Source organism: Gopherus flavomarginatus, chromosome 2 (genome assembly GCF_025201925.1).
Source record: "Gopherus flavomarginatus isolate rGopFla2 chromosome 2, rGopFla2.mat.asm, whole genome shotgun sequence".
Lineage (NCBI taxonomy): Eukaryota > Metazoa > Chordata > Testudines > Testudinidae > Gopherus > Gopherus flavomarginatus.
This window is the reverse complement of record NC_066618.1, coordinates 255,608,488-255,627,199: the sequence shown is the minus strand read 5'-3', so window position 1 is coordinate 255,627,199 and position 18,712 is coordinate 255,608,488. Positions and strand designations below refer to the sequence as shown.

The 18,712-nt window shown below is 41.0% G+C and overlaps 1 protein-coding gene across 6 annotated transcripts in view; it reads left to right on the top strand.

Annotated features, from left to right (window-relative positions):
• The window catches only part of RUNX1T1 (RUNX1 partner transcriptional co-repressor 1), a 146,730-nt gene that overhangs the window by 32,209 nt on the left and 95,809 nt on the right, over nucleotides 1–18,712 (top strand). The window contains exon 1 of one of the 6 annotated variants that reach the window (XM_050940945.1): nucleotides 6,108–6,327. The exons of the other annotated variants lie outside the window; for them this stretch is intronic. Coding sequence (XP_050796902.1) covers nucleotides 6,321–6,327 — 7 coding nt within the window. The 5' untranslated portion in view covers nucleotides 6,108–6,320. Of the gene's footprint in view, nucleotides 1–6,107; nucleotides 6,328–18,712 lie in introns of those variants that run through there. 6 annotated transcript variants of the gene reach the window in all.

Sequence of the window (18,712 nt, the reverse complement as noted above, 5' to 3'; positions counted from 1 at the left end):
AAACATTGTTTTCTTTGGAATTCTTAGGGACTCCGTTATGCTTTGATCAGCTCATTGTTCTCCTTAGGTTATTTTTTTCCTTTAGAGTCTAATAGCTCCCTAACAGAAGGTGAAGTTTAGAAAACAGTGTCTCCATATGCAAGGGATTTGGAGACCTTTTTATTGTCTTTAAAAATGTCATTCATAGTCCTCATTAGCATTTACTGTTGCAAGCAAACAAGCAGAAAATGTGAAATTGGTATGTCATGAATAGCTCCACAGAGCTCTAGAGCCCTGAAATTTTGCCTGCAGTGTGATGTGGGGCAGGCATTGAGAGAAAGCTGTCCAGATGGCTGCCAGTGCAGAGCAGAGCTGCAGGTTTTTGTCTCTGGTGCTGAGAGGAGGGAAAGTTCATTGGAGCATATGCTATCACCCTTGCCTTTTAACAAAAACTAACTCACCATCAGTCAAAATGGAGAGGTAGTGACTTTGAAACAAAAGTTTTTAATATAATGTTACAGTCCTTATCAAATGAATAAAATATGTTTAGTTAGTGTCACAAATACTGAGCTATGGTGCAAAGAAAAAGGTAAGAATTGAATTTCTAGCCAGTGGTTAGATACACTCTTTTCATATACAAATATTCTCTCACATTTTCTTTATCATGAAAACCTTATACGTTTAAAAGACATTGATTAGAAGTCAAAATGAGGGTTAATACATTGCCAGGAGGAGGAGTTTTATCACCAAAGTCGAACCATTTTGAGCTTCAAATCAGAAAGCAGCGAATAGCTTGAAAACTTATATTGAGATTCCAAAATATGATCCCAATGCACAAGCACTAGATATTATCATGCACACTGCATTGGTTAGGTGGAAGGAATATGTTCTTTTTCTTTATATATGAAATACAATCTTGGTATTTTGTTGCATCCTTTCAGAAATAACGGAATATTCAATCTTGTAAAGAGCCAAAAGAGAAATTTATGTATAAACTGTGCAGTATTTTTTTCTTAACATGCATGATGACAATTAAAAAAATAGTCTTAATATGATGTGTTACATATTTCACAGCAAATGTTTTGTTTCGTAAAATGTTCACGTGAGGTTTTGTAACAGTCACAATTCTGCAAAAACATACATATGCACGTAATGTGAGTAAAGTCACATAAATTCATAAATATTTGGAGAATCGGGGCCTATGTTTGGCAATGAAACTTAGATCTGTTATCTTTTTCTGTAGTATTGCTCTTCTAGATTTGATTTGTATATACTTTCAGTATTTTAAAACTTAACATCAGATTCAGCTTGAAAGCCAGTGGGAGTTGTGCTCACTTACAACATTGCTGAATTTGGTTCTTACTCTATAACTAGTGCCTATTTTGATTGTAGAACCATAAAACAACAGAGATGGAAAAGACATAGATTGTCTAGTCCAGTGGTTTTCAAGATTTCCAGAGGGATCTGCACTTCGATACGAAATTTTTTAGGGGTCTGCAAACGAAAAAAGGTTGAAAACCACTGGTCAAGTCTATCCCACAGCCAAGGTTGCTCTTCCCTATCAGATTATCTGAAATGCTATTAATAGATCTACTTTCTCATTAGATCACTGAAATTATGAAGCTTCCAATTTTCTTGGGTCTGAAACACCTTACTGTTAAGATTCTTCATGCATGCACACACGAACACACGCGCACGCACCCACACACACTTAAATGTTCCTTTAATTAGTTTCACCACATTATTCCTACTCCCTTTTTGACAACCTAAACTTCATCTCTCTCAGCTTGGTTTGTGCATCCTTCAAGTGTTTGTGTGGTTATCAAATCCCTCTTTGGATGTCATTTCACCAAGTTATATATATTTTAAAGATTCCACTGAACTATTTTAAGAAGCTCAAAGCTTTACCAGTCAGGAAATGTTTAGGGAAATATCTTGGCGTTATCTGGTAAGTGGTTTGTAACATTTGTATTCAGAGCTGCTGTTGCAGATAATCACATATCACATACTGCAATATTGTAATGATGCTTGCAAGAAAAGAAGTAACTTTTTTTCCCAAGGGCTTAGGTGTAGAGGAAGGTGACTTTCTTATCAAGATTAAATTTTGGGGGGTGGGGTTGATCCTTTGGGGCCTCAGTGTGTTTTTGGAATACTTAGAATGATGGAAGATACAGATTTCTGTTACACAAAAAACTCACCATGAGTTTAATACAAAATAGTACAGGGTTTGTGGTTGTATGAAGTATTAGAGAACATTCAGTTGCAGCAAGAAATTAATGTGTTTCTTTATATCAAGATGTGTTTATTCAGTTGGCTATCAAACTTATGTACAGTAAAGTTGGGAAAGCATATAGAAAGAGTCTCCCTCGGCCTCACAGCTCACACATTAGGTGGGTTTGTCCTGTCAGTGGGTTGCCTTAAGAAAACACTAGTAGCTTCCAGATGAGTGGAAAATCAAAACCTTCAGGGGGGGTCTGACAAAACTAGCAGATTTGAATTTTAAAGCTCAGGCTAATGCCTCCATTTTTGTTTATCACTCATCCATAAAAGATTATTTTCCAATATGTCAGCCTCATTTGGTGGCCAGTGGTCTGAAAGTGAAAGTGGAACAAGCAAGTGGAGAAATCTGGACATTAGTGAGTCCGCCCTTTCAAGCTGGTGTGCCACTTTGTGGAATGGCCTTCCCTGAGATTGGGGGGGGTCCTAATGACCATTCATCAATGCTCGTTGACTGATCATTGAGTGCCTTCTTATTCAGTTTATCAAGTCTTGCACATAAAAAGTCAGAATAAGCATTATTCAGCTTTGTTAAAGCCAACTAGGAGTAAAATGCTCCGTTTGAACCCATTTTGCCCTTGGTTTTTCACTTTGTTAATGCAGTCCTGCTTAAATGAGTGCCTTTATTGGGTCAGTTAGAATATCTGAAACTATTAATTCTCTTGTATTGAATAGCTGGTGGCAAGCCAGAGCAGATGGGGTAGAAAACTATTTGGTTGGGTGTATTGCTTTCAATTAGGATCAATGAGGTTTCAGCTCCTTTGAATTAACTCACTTAATACCCACTGTGTGAAGTCACAATGTATCACAACAGTCTGCTATAAGCAGAGAGGGAAGTTGAGAAGTCCTGCAGAAAAGCTTTGAGTTAGATTCTTCCCTCGTTGTTAATAAAGAGTTTTCATTAACTACAGATGTATTTCAGTGGTCTTCTAGTCACTGTTGGTAAATCAGGTTTAAGCAAAAGATAGTCTCTACTTTAAAACTATAATGTCTTAGAAAGGAGTATGGTTTTCATTTGAGTAATACAATACAGTAAGAACTTTCTGCAGTCCAGTGTAAATCTGTTTTTGTAAATATCTGGCTTTGGAAACTACCTGCACAGCTCTTATAATTGTTAATTTTGCAGATGGGTATCAGATCATTCAAAATTATTTTGTGAACTATTTGGATGATTGCAGAGTAAAGTGTTAGTTTTCACTGTATCAGCTAAGAAGCTGTAGCGTAAGGTAAAGAAACTGACTGACATTGATGTCCTTCTAAATTCTAATTCTTACGATTTCTTTGTATCCTTTCATTTTGGTATTGTGCATTTTCCAGATTCTAAGATGAGCAGAATTGTTCATATGCAAAAATTGCTCTACACATTTTTTCTCTTCTGCATGAAACAAGCAGAGAATGAAAAACGTTTTACAGAATTATGTTGGCATTTACTGTCCATCTTTGTTACACATTTTGGCCTTATTACATTTTTAGAAGTATGCAAAATTTTTTACAGCAATCTTTAAATGGCTGCATTTAAAAAAAGAAAAATAAAACATCCAGGAATATTTATTCAGGGAGGACTGCCAAATGGGTTGCAGCCTGCCTCAGTGTATTAAATAATGAGAGGGAAAAACTATTCATGCAGCTGGCTGCTTGAGAAAATGCTGAAGTAGTCTCAGATGCACAGGCATTCTGTTAGCCCCTTCCACAAACAGACTTCTAGGTGAGAATCTCCAGGGATCCAGGTTTTGTTGACGTGGATCAATTTAAATGGCAATTACTGTAGTCAGATAACAGCTTAAAAAGCCTTTTTACACATAGAAAAGATGCATAATCACACTGCATATGGAAGTTCAATTTTGTGAGCCATCGTTTGGAGATTTACAGTGTACTGATATTAAGACTGACTTTTAAAATGGAATATCATTCAGTGTTATTAAAATGCCTTGCACCTTTGACACATTACTTTCTATTTTAAAGCTGATTCTGTCTGCATCTATGTTGATGAAAGGTTGTATTTCCAACTGTGAAAATGTTTTCTCCTTCATGTAGAATACAGAATTTTTAAAACCCACAGATACTGACTGGCTGTTTTTTAAACAACACCAAATGAAACAAAAATAATGCCAAGTTCTTTAAAGTCATCTCTGGCACAGAATTAATTGATTACTCCCCCACTGCCCCTTCTTCCCTTCCCCCATAAAGCCTTGACTCTCAAGTACATTGAAATCCATTATACAGAACCTCATTACAACTGTCCTCTGAGTCAGATGAACAAAACCATTGGTCTCATACAGGGGGTGCATTATGGTATTAGTGACAGAACAGAATAAGCACTGTGAATTATGTTATTCAACATTTTGAATTTGGGGCTTCACTAGCTGAAGGAAGGCTTTTGGGTGCTGCTTTAGGTGCCATTAAAAGTTCTATTTTTCTGACGTATTTCTCAAAGATGAGACTTTTTTATTTTTTTAATAGTAAATATTCATGGGCAGAGGGATCCAGAGATGGAAAGGCTGTTAGGATTTTTCTATGTTCCAAAATAGATTTTATCAGCACTTTGTGGCAGCTAAAGGAAGGAAAAGGAAGGCCTGGAAGTGCAGTTGTTTCTGTGTAGTAGAGGCAGAAGATATGAAGGGAAATCAAGGGTCTGCATACATTAAACATATAAAGACTCTTGTCTTTATGAATCTTTCGTATTAAAAGAATACAGTTTCTGAAGATTCTGAATGCAGTCTTTTTTTTTTTTTTGGTAGCTGTATGGAATTTGAACATACATTGAAAAGGCAAAGGAAAGTATGTGTTTAATGATTTTCTGTAAACGTTTTTGTTACTAAAACAGTGAAGGTTTTGCAAGTATTAAATTGGAGGAGAGATTTTGAAAAAACAGATTTCACTTGTGCATGGAATCTTATGTAAGCCTAAATGTGCTACAGAAGGCATGTGTCAGGCGTATGTTTCTCCTGTGAGGCAAGGATGTTTTACAAAGGACTAAAGAGGGACTGCTGAGAGGAAAATAGCCAGCTTTAGATAAAGCACTATAACAAAGACTTGTAGTTTTATGTATCATGGTGTCCATTAAAGCTTAATAGGGAAGAGTGCATTGAACCTAGCCAGGCATATGCTATTCATGTGAAGGATAAACATTTAAGGGGTGTGCAAAAATCAGAAATCAGGAGGACATGATTGTTTAGCTTTTGAAAAAGCTTTACAGGGAAGATTTTGTTTTCATCCCCCATGGATCACCATGCAAGGTAAAGGAGAGTAAGCTGCAAATGTTTGGAGCATATCAATGCAGGAATCCCAGGGGGTTAAAAGCACTGTAGTAAAATAAAAGTGGTCTGCTTCTAAGTGTGTTCTATTTTACACATACTACTGAGAAGCAGACAAAGGGAATGATTTTGATACTCTGTTCACTGTGATAAAATGGCACAATAAGAAGAAGGGGAAAAAAGAAAAGAAAAAATCTTTAAATATATCTTGTTACATATTTTGAATTTCCTACTAAATAAACAACCCTGGTCTTACGGAGTTCAAAATTATGCTGTTAACATAATAAATGAGAAGAACATGTTTTCCACTTTTTGAGGAGAACGCGTTCTAATAGATGCTCTGCTTTCATTGCTTGCAGTTAAAGAAAGGGTTAACTTTTATAGAAAAAAATGAATAATTCAGTGTTCATCTTATCACTCTGTATTTTACTTTCTATTCTTTGGTCCTCTGGAACTTGCTGTGAAAGGTAGAGTAAGAGGAGTCAGCCGAGGGGAGCTGGGGTTGTGATAATTTGCACACACATCCCTGTCATTGTTCTGCCTGAAGAGACAGGGCTGGGTTCAAGGCCACATGTGCTCCTGTCATCATTCACATTTCTGCTCCAAGTGCAATACAGAGTGTCAGCTCTCCATCTGTCTTTGCCTGGCAAACGCACACGCCTAGCATCCTGCCTCCAGCTATGCTGCCACAGCCAGATCTGATGGCCCTCCTCGCTTTTCTGTGCTCATTCCAGAACAGGAGGCACTGAGCCCTAAATAAGCTTGCTTTTAGGAGAGAGCCATTTACAGTGTTGTATATTTTATTCGAGGATGCCTGGTGAGTTAAAATTATTACAGCTCTTTTTATTTAAATGGGAAAGCACTAATTATATTTTGATTGTATATAAAAATAATTTCTACATGGTGATTTTTGAAAGCTTATATAGAGAGATTGTAGATACTAATTGTGTAGTGTGTATGTTTGGGGAAGGGGAATTGTGTATGGAAACTATCAAAGATATTATGTACAGTAATATTGGATGCTACATTGAAAGGGGATAGGAATAGTAGAAAGTCTCACCCTATTTGTGGGTGCAGGTGTGTGGGGGGGGGTATAATTTTAGTGAGAAGAAATACAGCTTCAGTCTGGTTTTCATGACTGTCAGCTGTATCTTGTAATCTGCAAACATTTTATGTGTAGATATAATTTTAGATTATGAGTGTACACTGGGATTAATCTCTTTGCAAAGCTGTTTATGCTAGAGAAGTGAAGGAAGATTTAGAAAACAAATGATTTCAGTCTTGCCCTAAATCACAGTTCTTAGCTGTCACCAGCCAAAAATTGAAATACGTTAATAATAATAATAATAATAATAATAATTAATCCTACAGATTCTGCTGAATTAGTGAAACTGTTGTGGAACTGGAAATCTTAGTATGTCAATTTCCTCACAAAAATATTATCCTTGGATCTTTAGACTACTTTTCTAATTGATAAGTGTTGTTGCCAGTGAAAATATTGCTTCTATACAGGGTAAATTGTTTGAGTGTTTTGTGTGAGAAGCCTGACCATTGCAGAATGGATTGTATTTGCTGTTTTCGTAAGGTCTGAACAGAGCCATGTGCCAATTTAAAAAAGCCTATGTCTCTGGTTAAAAAAGACAGGGACACTGAGATCCTACAGCTGGCTGGTTCTTGTTGATAATTTGGGTAGGACAGGCAGGAGAAGCTGCACTTGATCGCAGAATCTGTACACCTCGCAGATGGTATTTTGAAACATTATCTGTCAGTTTGCTGCTACCACAGTTGTATGTAGGTATTGCCAGTTGTTTAAAGAATGGGTTTTTTTAAGGATGTTAATGCACGGTCATATTCTTCCAATACTATGTTAGTTGATCCTAAGACTTGAGATTGTAACAAGAAAGTGGAACTCTGTTTGCTCAAAGTGCAAGGCTAGGAGGATTTGTATGGTTGAAATATGGGCAAATTAATTTTCATAGATAATAACTGAGGACTATGAAAGGTCATTTTAACCCTTTTAAAAGTTTAAATATGATTTGCATGTATTATATTCCTTGGGATGTGGTCTTCGTTAGAAATATCATGGCAATTCATTAATTTGAATAAGTGCATGTGATATAAATCAAATACAACTGGTATTTTGCATATATTTGTAAGAAATTACAGTATCCTGGCTCTCTATCTGATATTTTATGATATTTAAGTGTACAGCATGATTAATTTTGAGCCTTCTGTATTTTCTTTTGAGACACTAACAAAGATGCTATCATAGAATATCAGGGTTGGAAGGGACCTCTGGAGGTTATCTAGTCTAACCCCCTGATCAAAGCAGGACAATCCCCCACTGGACTGACTGAAGTAGAGATTTTTGAACAACCTATTGCATAGTAAGCCTGTGGCACTTAAATTACTTAATCTACCTACTGGTTAAAATTTCATGCATCTTTAATCAAAGTAGCTTGAGCTACACCTGAAAATATATATACTTATCAATACTCTTTAAGCTTTAACGTTAAATAAATCTTTAATTTCCAGTATTCTGTTAAAGTGGTAGCAAGGAAGAAGTGTGTTTTTAATGTCAGCTCTGAGTGTTAGAAAACTTTGCACTTGGATACAGAGAATACACTAACAGCTGTGACTGGGAGCATGTGCCAGAATGGAGATACTTAAGCAGATCTGACACTTGGCTATTTTTGACACCCATCTGCACTTTTTTACTCTCCTCTATGATGAACTACCTCTCAATCTGTTCACAGCACATTTTAGCCCTTTAATATTGTGGGTTTTTTTGTTTTTTTCAAATGGGCATTATTAGCCATCTGGGGCAGATTGTGTTTTAGAAGTAAGCACGTTATCTGCAGAAGATTAAAAAGATGTGTATTTTTGTGTAATCGGATATTATGTCATTGCCTTTGTGTGCATGTGTGAGTTTGTGTGTGTGTAACATATTCTTGATTTCAGAAGCATCCTTTTAATAGTTCTGACACCCAAAGGTCTTTCTGTTTTTTCTAAAATATAAAATGGATCAAATATCTGTTCTGGTTTCTGTATGGTGATGACACTTGTACACAAATTAAATGTTCTCTTCAAAGACAAACAGATCACATTCTTATACATGTGACTGTCTACTAGTCTTCTCATGTTAATATGTCTGAAAAATTAGATCAGAGAGGTTGTTAATGAGGGTCTCATCATAAAATTAATTCATAGATCTTGGAGGCTCTAACACGACTCTTAGGGTACATATTTTTAGAAAGATAATTCTGCAAATATGAGATTTGCACTAACTTTGTTAACTATTTTGTCATTTTATTTGGATTCTAGAAAGTATATATCTTTAAATCACTGATGTAGAGTTGCACAGTGCTCAGATCAAATGTCATATATGAAGTGGATTGATTACTGTGTGTTTTTTAGAACTGTTTTTATTCCAAACGTTATGTAATAAACTTTACAGTTCTATCGGTCATTTTATAGTACAGATGTTGGCCTACAAAATGCTTTATTGTCGCCCATGGCAATATTCAGGACGGTTTTCTTAAAAGAACAATCAGTGATCACAGTCATTGTAGCCCAGAAATAATGCTGTTCTTTCAGAAGATGGCCTGGAATTAGGTCAGACCACCCCTTCTTTACTTCTGCTCTCCAGATGTGGCTGCAACTTTTTTTTTTTTTTAAGTTCATGTTTCAAAAAAATGGGTTTGTTTTCAGAATCTGGTTTTACTTAAGACATCTCCATCCTGGAGTGCATTTCATAAATTGCCCACATATTTTTCTTAGCAGAGAACTTAACTGGCTGTAATTTTTAACACATGGCCACATCATGTGATATTTTCAAAACATTTGCACATAGCTTTAAGAAGGTCCCAGCAGAAATGATCCATCATCTCACAGCCAGCCCGTTTCTTAACAACATATCTGCATTTTCCATTTAGCAGAGCTATATATTATTAGCTTACATTTTGGGTAGTAAAACAGTGCATTGCTGATTGTAAAACATGGACTTTATTATCTGCTGAAAATTGATTTGGCATTCGTAGCCACTGTGTGCTAGACTTCCTTTCTGGTTTTAACATTAGTGCTTGCAAGTGATGATTTTTTTAAAGAACAGAAACAAAATTGCCATGGACATAACTGTTAGTGTCCTAGTAACTGAGCATTTGGATAATCCACCTGGTTTTTAAATACATGCGTCTAAACGTTGTTATACAGCAAAAGTCTCCTGTCTGTTAACTGACTTGTTTTGTTTTAACTTGCAGTTGCTATGCTATTACATTAGGACAGTTCTGTGTATTACAAAACAAGTTTTCAGCCAACTGTAGAAAGTATGTCTGGAAATTGATTTAAATCTGATTGTCAAGCTTGTACCAGTGTTCCAGTCATCATACGTAACGTCATTATCTTATTCTTGGGTGTGACAGGAAGGAAGAATTTTCTTGTTTGAAAAGGACTGTTAGCCACTTTAGATTGTACTACCAATGAGATTCCAGGGGAATTTGTTGGGCATTTCATTTCTTCAGGCCCAGATGATTTTGGGGAAATGTGTTGGATTCATACTGAAGCACTGATATGTGTCTCACTTCTTTCATTGTAGTAATGAATTCCGAAGTCTCCATAAAACTATTTCTTATTTTGAACCATTTGGGGCATGAAATGTATCTTGCTATATGCTAGTTGCTTCCCAAACATATTGTAGGTGATACCATAACCCCAGTAATAGCTAACAAGGACCCCAAACTATTTTGCAATAAAGATGCTAGTACTTTCAAGCTAAAGGGCCAAATTGAGAGTGATATATATATTTGAAAATGTAAGCTCTTTGGGGAAGGTATTGTCTCTCACTGTGTGTGTGCACGTCCTAGTACAATGAGGCAACAGCTGGATGGAAGATGATTTTCCTGCCCAGAGAATTTTTTTGAGATTTTAATTTTTCTCTTTCATGTCACGGAAAAAAACAACAAATGTTTTTCAAATTTGTTGTGAAAAATGAGAGAGAAAGAGAATCTATCCCAGGATAGCTAGTAGCTCTATGGTTATAGCATTTGCTGGGGATGTGGGAGACCCAGATTCAGGTCTTGGTCCTAAACTAGACAGAGTGAAAACATGAACCTTGGTCCCTCACGTTCTATGCAAGTGCCGCAACCACTGGTACATTCAGGGATTGATTTCTCTTTCATTGGCATATCTTGACCAGAAATTCCATCCTGGATCTTACTAAAGTCATTGAAACTGACCCTCATTGAATTGGCATTTTCTGACAATTGTTTTGTTGAAAATCTTACTAAATCTTACTAAAGTCATTGAAACTGACTCTTTCCCTGGAAAAGTTTTGGTTTCATTGAATTGGCATTTTCTGACAATTGTTTTGTTGAAAATCTTCTGACCAGGTCTAAATAGGGCCCTGAGCTTAGTAGGCCTCTGGGCACTACTGTAATACATATAATAATGTATAAGTTAGGGGCCCAATTGCTCTAACACAGAGGTCAGTTGGAGTTGTGTATGTACAACTGATGGGACCCCAATATTGGAGTAAAGAAATTTAGATTTCTTTACACCCAATATTGGTGTAATTTGCACATATATGAACTTGAAGGTGTAAGTTAAAGTTTGTGTCTGGGAGGGAAGAAAGTGAGATATTTATTTCCTTTTACCCCTTTCTGTTTCCTTTTCTGATATAGTCTACTCTTTTGGCATATGGCCATGTATATCAAGGAAGACTCAGTTAAATGTACTTATGCCACTTGATAACTCAGCCATAAGATGGACCACATAGACTAAGCCTTTAATGCTTTTGAAGACCTGCAACTTTCAACATGAATCTTACTTTTGAAACATTGATCTATGGTTCAGATATAGAATTGTTTAGCACATTTAGCACTGACATAAACAGGTCTTATTCCCATTGTAATCATTAGGAATTGTGCATGCATATTCAAGAGCTGAATTTGGCCATGAGTTTGTTTTCTTGCTTCAAATCTTGATAATTTGGCACTTATTCTCATTATTTCTGTAAAATAATTAAAATAGTGGCAAATTTTTATGAATTATTGTATAGAAGCAGATTCAACCTGGGTGCTAACTGCAGACAAATTGTGATAGTAAAGTTGTTTAGCCTTTGCTCCTAAAGGTTTCAGAGAGTTGTCATTAAAACTTGACTTGGGAGCTGAGTTTACGTCTAGATTTCATAGGAAGATGTTTTCATTAACTCATTTTCTCATTTATGCATTTATTTCTACTTTTTAAAATAAAATAACCTCACTCCCTTGCTTTAGGAATCTCCGCAACCATTTAAAATGTCTTCACAAGGAATAACCACCCAATGGCATCGCAAAGTCTCCCCCCCACATCTAAATTAACCTAAATTATCCAGCCAGTTGGCTTAACGTTAATGTGAATGTATATTCTGAGACAACGGCTGAAATTTAACTGTGCTTTTAAGCGGATACAAAGTTTGAGTCAAAGGTGGCAGGAAGCCTTTTTGAAGTTCTAAAGGAAATGTTGTAAGTGGTAGACACAATTATTAAGAGTACAGTTCATACGGTTCCCATTCATTATGGAAATACATTCAGTAGCTGAATATAATAACCTCTACATCATTTTATATATTGACAAGTAAAACTGAACTGGCAATATTTGGGCTGAAAGAATTGTGGGAAAAGAATAAGGCCAGGAATCTAAATTGATTGCATGTATCTTTCTGATCTGAAAGAGAGGCTAGGGAAAGAGAGGAAAAGAAATGTATTTGGTTCAAATTCAGATACAGTGTAAACTGGTGAAAATTCTGTGAAGGCTTATGTCATTACTTGCGTATCCCCTTTGATCAAAAAAATGTTGTGGTTAAATAATCAGGGTTTCTGAGACAGGGACTTATCCATTCTCATCTAGTTTGCAAAGCAGATTTGAAATGCCATCTCTTAAGAAGGAGAAATTGTTTTGCTTTTTTAAAGCTAACATGCTATTCATGGCTAATTGCTCTTCCTGGGTTATTGATGCTTCCTTTCTGTTTCAGCTGCTTAAGTACATGTCCAAGACCTGACTGTCTCCTGCCTTCACTGCTGTAACCTCCTCGTGTGACCTCCCTTGTGTCTCTTATTTCTCCTCTCTGGTCTGTACAAAATGAAGATACTAAAATTATCTTCCTACCCCATGATCCATCCATGTCACTTGCAGCTTCTAATCCCTTCCCAGAATCTTTCTTGCATACTTATTATATTACATAAAACTAACTTCCAGTATTCAATGCTCTGTGTAACTACTCAGATCCTGATTCTTATAGTCCATCTTTTCTCTATTTCCTTCCATTCCATCAATGATGCCAGCCTCCTTGCCTCCTTCACTTTCTTCTCATTCCTGTCTTTATGCCTTCTTCTACACCATGCTCTTTGAGCGGAATGGTCTTCAAAATCCAGTGAATCACTCTCTCTTTATAATAATCCCTCCCAAAATCCAAATCCATCCCTTCCCTGGGCCCTCAAACACTTAACACACATCAGTCAAATGATCTTTCCACCACGATATTTTGCTGGCAAAAATATGGGAGTAGGAGACATACCCAAAAATAAGATACATGTACTTGCACAAAAATATGACTGTAAGCCGGTTGTGTCAGGGCTCGTCCCCCTCAGGCGCGGCGGGGAGCCAGGGCGCCTCCTTACGCGCCGCAGTCCGGGTAGGCTTAGCCCTCGGCAGGTGTTGAGCGGGGTATAAGTTCGGTAAACAGGTAGAGCCCCGGCCCTCTAGCCGGGGTCGGGGCTCTCAAAGTCAATAGGCCCCGGCCCTTGGACAGGGCGGGCAGCAACAGTTCAGGCTCAGACCTCTAGCATGGCTGAGCAAACCCAGTATCAGCCCAGGCCCTTGGACAGGCCGGGCAGCAATAGTTCAGGCTCAGGCCTCTAGCGGGGCTGAGCAAACACAGTATCAGCCCAGGCCCTTGGACAGGCCGGGCAGTAATAGTTCAGGCTCAGGCCCCTAGCAGGGGCTGAGCAAACACAGTATCAGCCTGGGCCCTTGGCTCAGGCGGGGCACCAAACACAAGTCTAGTTTAGCTCTGGCCCTCTGGGTCAGGACGGGGCAGTGACAAAGTCAAAGGGGGCCCAGCCCTTGGTTCAGGCGGGGCACCAAACACAAGTCTAATTAGCTCTGGCCCTTTGGGTCAGGGCAGAGCAGTGGCAAAGTCAATGGGGCCCAGCCCTTGGTTCAGGCAGGGCACCAAACACACATCTAATTGGCTCTGGCCCTCTGGGTCAGGGCAGAGCAGTGGCAATAGGCGGGAAGAGGGGGAGTCTGACACCCGGTTACGGGTGGCAGGGGGAACGCAGGCCCTCCCACTCCACTGCGTTCCAGCCCAGGGCCCTAGCAGCGGTCAAGACCTGCTGCGGTCAGTGGGGATCCTGGCCGCAACACACTGACATGGGTTCAGGCTCTTCCGGAGCCAAACCAGGGTCAGCTACCCCCGGGCCTCTTCCACCCTCCCCCTCTCTGGGTACCTGGTCCTTGCCGGCGTCATCTGGGGGGTCCCAGACGATGGGCTCCTCCGGGTACTGGTCATGGGGAAGCTCAGGCCACTCCTCGGGGTATCGGGCACACGGTAGGTCAGGCCAACGTTCCTCTGGGTACCGGGTCTGCGGCAAGTCCAGCCAGCGCTCCTCGGGGTAGTGGGTGCAGGGCAGGTCCAGCCAGCATTCCTCTGGGTAGTGGGCGCGAGGCAGGTCCAGGCAGCGCTCCTCCGGGTAGTGGGCGCGAGGCAGGTCCGGCCAGCGTTCCTCTGGGTAGTGAGCGCGGGGCAGGTCCGGCCCAGCAGGAGCCCAGGCACCAGCATCTGTCCTCTCCAGCAGCCTGCACCCAACTGAGTGCTGGGGCCGGGCTTTTATACTTCCTGTCCCGCCCCTTGACTTCCAGGGGGCGGGGACAGGCTGTGCTGACTCCGCCCACTGAGGCGCCTGTTCTGGCTCATCCCCCTCAGGCGCGGCGGGGAGCCAGGGCGCCTCCTTACAATGACCCTGATTTAAAAACTATGTATCCAAAATGCATTATGACTGCTCTTACAATTCAGGGTTGTGCACATGTGTATCTTATTTTATCATTCTTAAATTAAGTGCATTGGCCCATGGACTTTGTCTTGTACAGTACCAGGCACATCATATGTGCTAAACAAATACTACATAACGCTTATTGCTTTTCCTTGCCCAATCTGTTTAATTACACAGTAGTTTGCCACAAAACTTTATACCTGTCTACCTTACAGCCAATTTTTTTTAATAAGGGAAAAACTTTATTAGTAAAAGTTCAGAAGATGCCACTGTGTGCCAAGATTAATGCTACTTATTTTTTAACAATATTTTTATATGCCAGCAGCTTGCTTGGCACTGTCAAGATGCACTTTATTTAACACCCTAGGCTAGAAATATTACTATGTATTGAGACAGACCCAGGCCAGTGGGTTACAGGAGTCTGGTAGAGGGCAAATATACTGGTCCTATTGGCATCCAGTGGGGGTGGGTGGGCGAAGCCCGCCCACTTCTAAAGGGCCTCCCCCCAGCCTAAGGGGAGGACCCACAGGTCTGGGACACCAAATAATTACGGGGGACAACTAATGAAAAAAAACAGGATCGGGAGTGAGGTCATAGGGCTAAACGAAGGGAACCCGATGGGGACACCGAGCAGAGAACCCCAGACAACGCCCACTGCTCCTCGAAGGCGTCAAGGGAGCCAGTGGACGCCGCCCAGAGGAACTCTGCCCGGATGCATGAGCAGACGGAGGAACGGAAATAGGCCCTACAGTCGCAGGAAATCCCGTTGGCCAACCTCCTCTCCCTGGTGTTGTAGATGGTCAGTTTGGCCAGGGCCAAGAGGAGGTTGAGAAGGAGATCCCGCGACTTCGTGGGGCCACGGATGGGGAGCGTGTAGATAAAAAGGTGAGGGGAAAAGTGCAACCAAAAACGCAGGAAAATATTCAGGAGGAGCCGGAACAGGGGCTGCAACCTGGCGCACTCCAAATAAACGTGCGCCAAGGTCTCCTTCTCACCACAGAAAGGGCAGGTGCTAGGGACAGATGTGAACCGCGCCAAGTACACGCCCGTGCTCACGGCTCCGTGAAGGAGCCGCCAACTGATATCCCCGGCGGGCCTCGGGACCAGGGCAGAGTACAAGCTGGCCCACCGGGGCTCCTCACCCTCAAGAGGCGGCAGGAGGTCCCGCCATTTGGTATCGGGGCGGGACGCGAGGGTGAGGTAGTGAAGGGTATGGAGCACGAGTGAGTACAGATGTTTCCGTGGCGCGGTCTGGAACAAAACCGGCTGCAGATCATGCAGCCGGCTGGCAGTGAAAGGGTGAGGGGGCCGATCGGGTCCACGGGGCAGGGGCCCGATAAAAATGTCCACGGGGCCTGGGGCGGAGGGTGGGTGGGGCGTGCCCTCTCGCAGGACCCGGTCGAGGTAAGCCCGAGCAGCGGGCAGTAAAGCGGCCTTCACCTCCTGAAGTACGCGCTGGGGAGTACGAGGTCTGGAGAGCCCCATGCGCTGAGCTAGCGTCAGGGGATCCAGCCAGTCTCCCCGGTCGTAGTCCAGGAGGTCTCCGACCCTGGTGACTCCCGCTGAGACCAACCTCTGGCACACCGTGGGGGACTCCGCCACCTGCACACGAAGCTGGGGATTGTGTAGCAGGGGCTCCGCGAGGAGGTCAACCCCCACGGTGGCCGCCACGGACCTGGTCGTTGAAAAGAGCTTCCAGGTCCGGAGGAGGTCTTGGTAGAAGACCGGCAGCCCGGAGAGGTCTCGCGGAAGACCTCTCGGATGGAGGTAAAAGAGCTGCCGGTTGTATCGGAGCTCTCGGAAGCGGCAGAGGAAGGCATGCGCCAATACGCTCCACGCCGGACTACCCGACTGGTCACTGGGTGAATAGTTTTCTGTTCCCTGAGTGGCCAGAGCAGGGGCTGCACTAGAGTAATCAGGAACCTGCTAGAACCAATGAAGGCAGACAGGCTGATTAGAACACCTGCAGCCAATCAAGGCAGGCTAATCAGGGCACCTGGGTTTAAAAAGGAGCTCACTTCAGTCAGGGAGGGGGGAGCCAGAGGAGAGGAAGTGTGTGTGAGGAGCTGGGAGCAAGAGGTGCAAGGAGCTGAGAGTGAGAGGGTGTCCTGCTGGAAGACTAAGGAGTACAAGCATTATCAGATACCAGTAGGAAGGTCCTGTGGTGAGGATAAAGAATGTATTTGGAGGAGGCCATAGGGAAGTAGCCCAGGGAGTTGTAGCTGTCATGCAGCTGTTACAGGAGGCACTATAGACAGCTGCAATCCACAGGGCCCTCGGCTGGAACCCGGAGTAGAGGGCGGGCTGGGGTTCCCCCTAAACCTCCCAACTCCTGATCAGACACAGGAGAAGTTGACCCAGACTGTAGTGAAGATCACTGAGGTGAGCAAATCTGCCCATAAGCGCAAGACCCACCAAGGTACAGAAGGAAGTTTGTCACAGTATGTAGTTATGGATGCTCTTATTTAGTTACTGTTTGTTTCTGGCAAGCTATAACTTTTAGGTATCTATTTGAATAATAAGATACCAAAGACAGTCAGTTTTGAGGTACACTCTCAGAGACTCCCTAAATGAACCATGATCTAAAAATAGCTGTGTCTGACTCAAAAACAGAATATGCATGGGGACGTGCATGGTCTAGAAAGTCTAAGAACGCCTCACCTTATGATAGTCACAGGCAAATGACTATACAAATAAAAGGGTACAACTTAAATGTCCAGGCTGGTAAGACTGCTGAAGATATGTGGATAGGTTTGAAAATCTTGCACTATATTTCTGCACTTCTCAGAAAATGCTGTAGAAAACTGATTATATTGTCTCTGGACTTCATGTCCTTTGATTGATTTTCCTTTCCCACAATACATCCTTTCTTAACCTTTGAACCAGTGGGAAACATGGAGCAGCGATGCAGTTCAGCTGCCAGAATTAAGGGGGACCACTTTTATTTAGTTGGACCTTCTTCCTTCCACCATGCAGTGGACTGTGGATCTTCCTTGAATGATTAGGCCTTACAACAGAGGGCCATCTACTGAACTCTAGAGACAGGCAGCTCACCATGATTAAGGTAGTTAAATCCAAGTAAAAGCTATCAGACTGTTCACTTCTGATAAATCATTGTTTTGGTCTCTTTTCTCTGATAACTGTTGAACAACTTCTCCAAAGCCATATAGACTTAACTATGAACAATGGAGAAACTGATGGACTAGTCTGCAGCTGCTATTCAGATTTTAATTTGCCTACAAATTCATATGCCTTTGCATTAAGTTCTAGCCCTCCCCTCCTGTTAAACTGTTGAACATAATCCAAATATTTATTGAGGAGTCTCTTCCTCCTCTAGCCCTGAACATTGTCAAAAAATAACATCTGAAGTGTCAACTTGTCCTGTTTACATACATTAGAAGTAATTTCCCTGTGGCTTTAATCTGGACAGTCTAATGGAACCCAGGTATTTCTAGTCCACATAAACTAGATTTTGTTCTAATGTCAGAAGCTTGGTTGATTGAAACAAGACCCTCCCAGTGTATGCTGTTTACATATTTTGGAGAGCTTTATTGAGAGAACACTTCCTATATTATCTGATGCTGCCAAAATTTTGGTAATGTTGCAGGTAAAACAATAGACATAGTTGTTTCTGTATTTCTCATTGCTGTTAGACTTTTATTAGAAAGATCAGCATCTGATGATTTTAACCTTAATTTACATTGAAATCTTTATTGGATAGAATTGCAGCCTGCCAAACTGATACAAAGCTCTTTTCAAGCTCTGTTGAGATCCGTGAAATAATGGATACATGAACAAATTTTTGCTTTATCTGATTTTGTTCCTGTTACAAATTGTAATCAACTTTTTCTTACTAAAAAGATCAGATTATGAGGAAAGGGTACTACAGGACTTAGAATCTTTTAAAAAAAGTATTCTTCCCCTAACTTTTTATGTATTTCTGGTCTGTTGTTTTTATGTCTCTTTTTTTCCTTCTTGGCTGCCTTGTCTCTGTGAAATCAAATCTGCACCTATCTTGCCAAAAACTGGTCTCCTTCTTTGTTGAGGAGGGAAGGTCTTTGATTCCATTTTCGATCTACATCTCATTTAGTTCTATCTTCTCTATTATACATTGGGGGGTGGAGGCAGGGATAGCTCAGTGGTTTGAGCTTTGGCCTGCTTAAACCCAGAGTT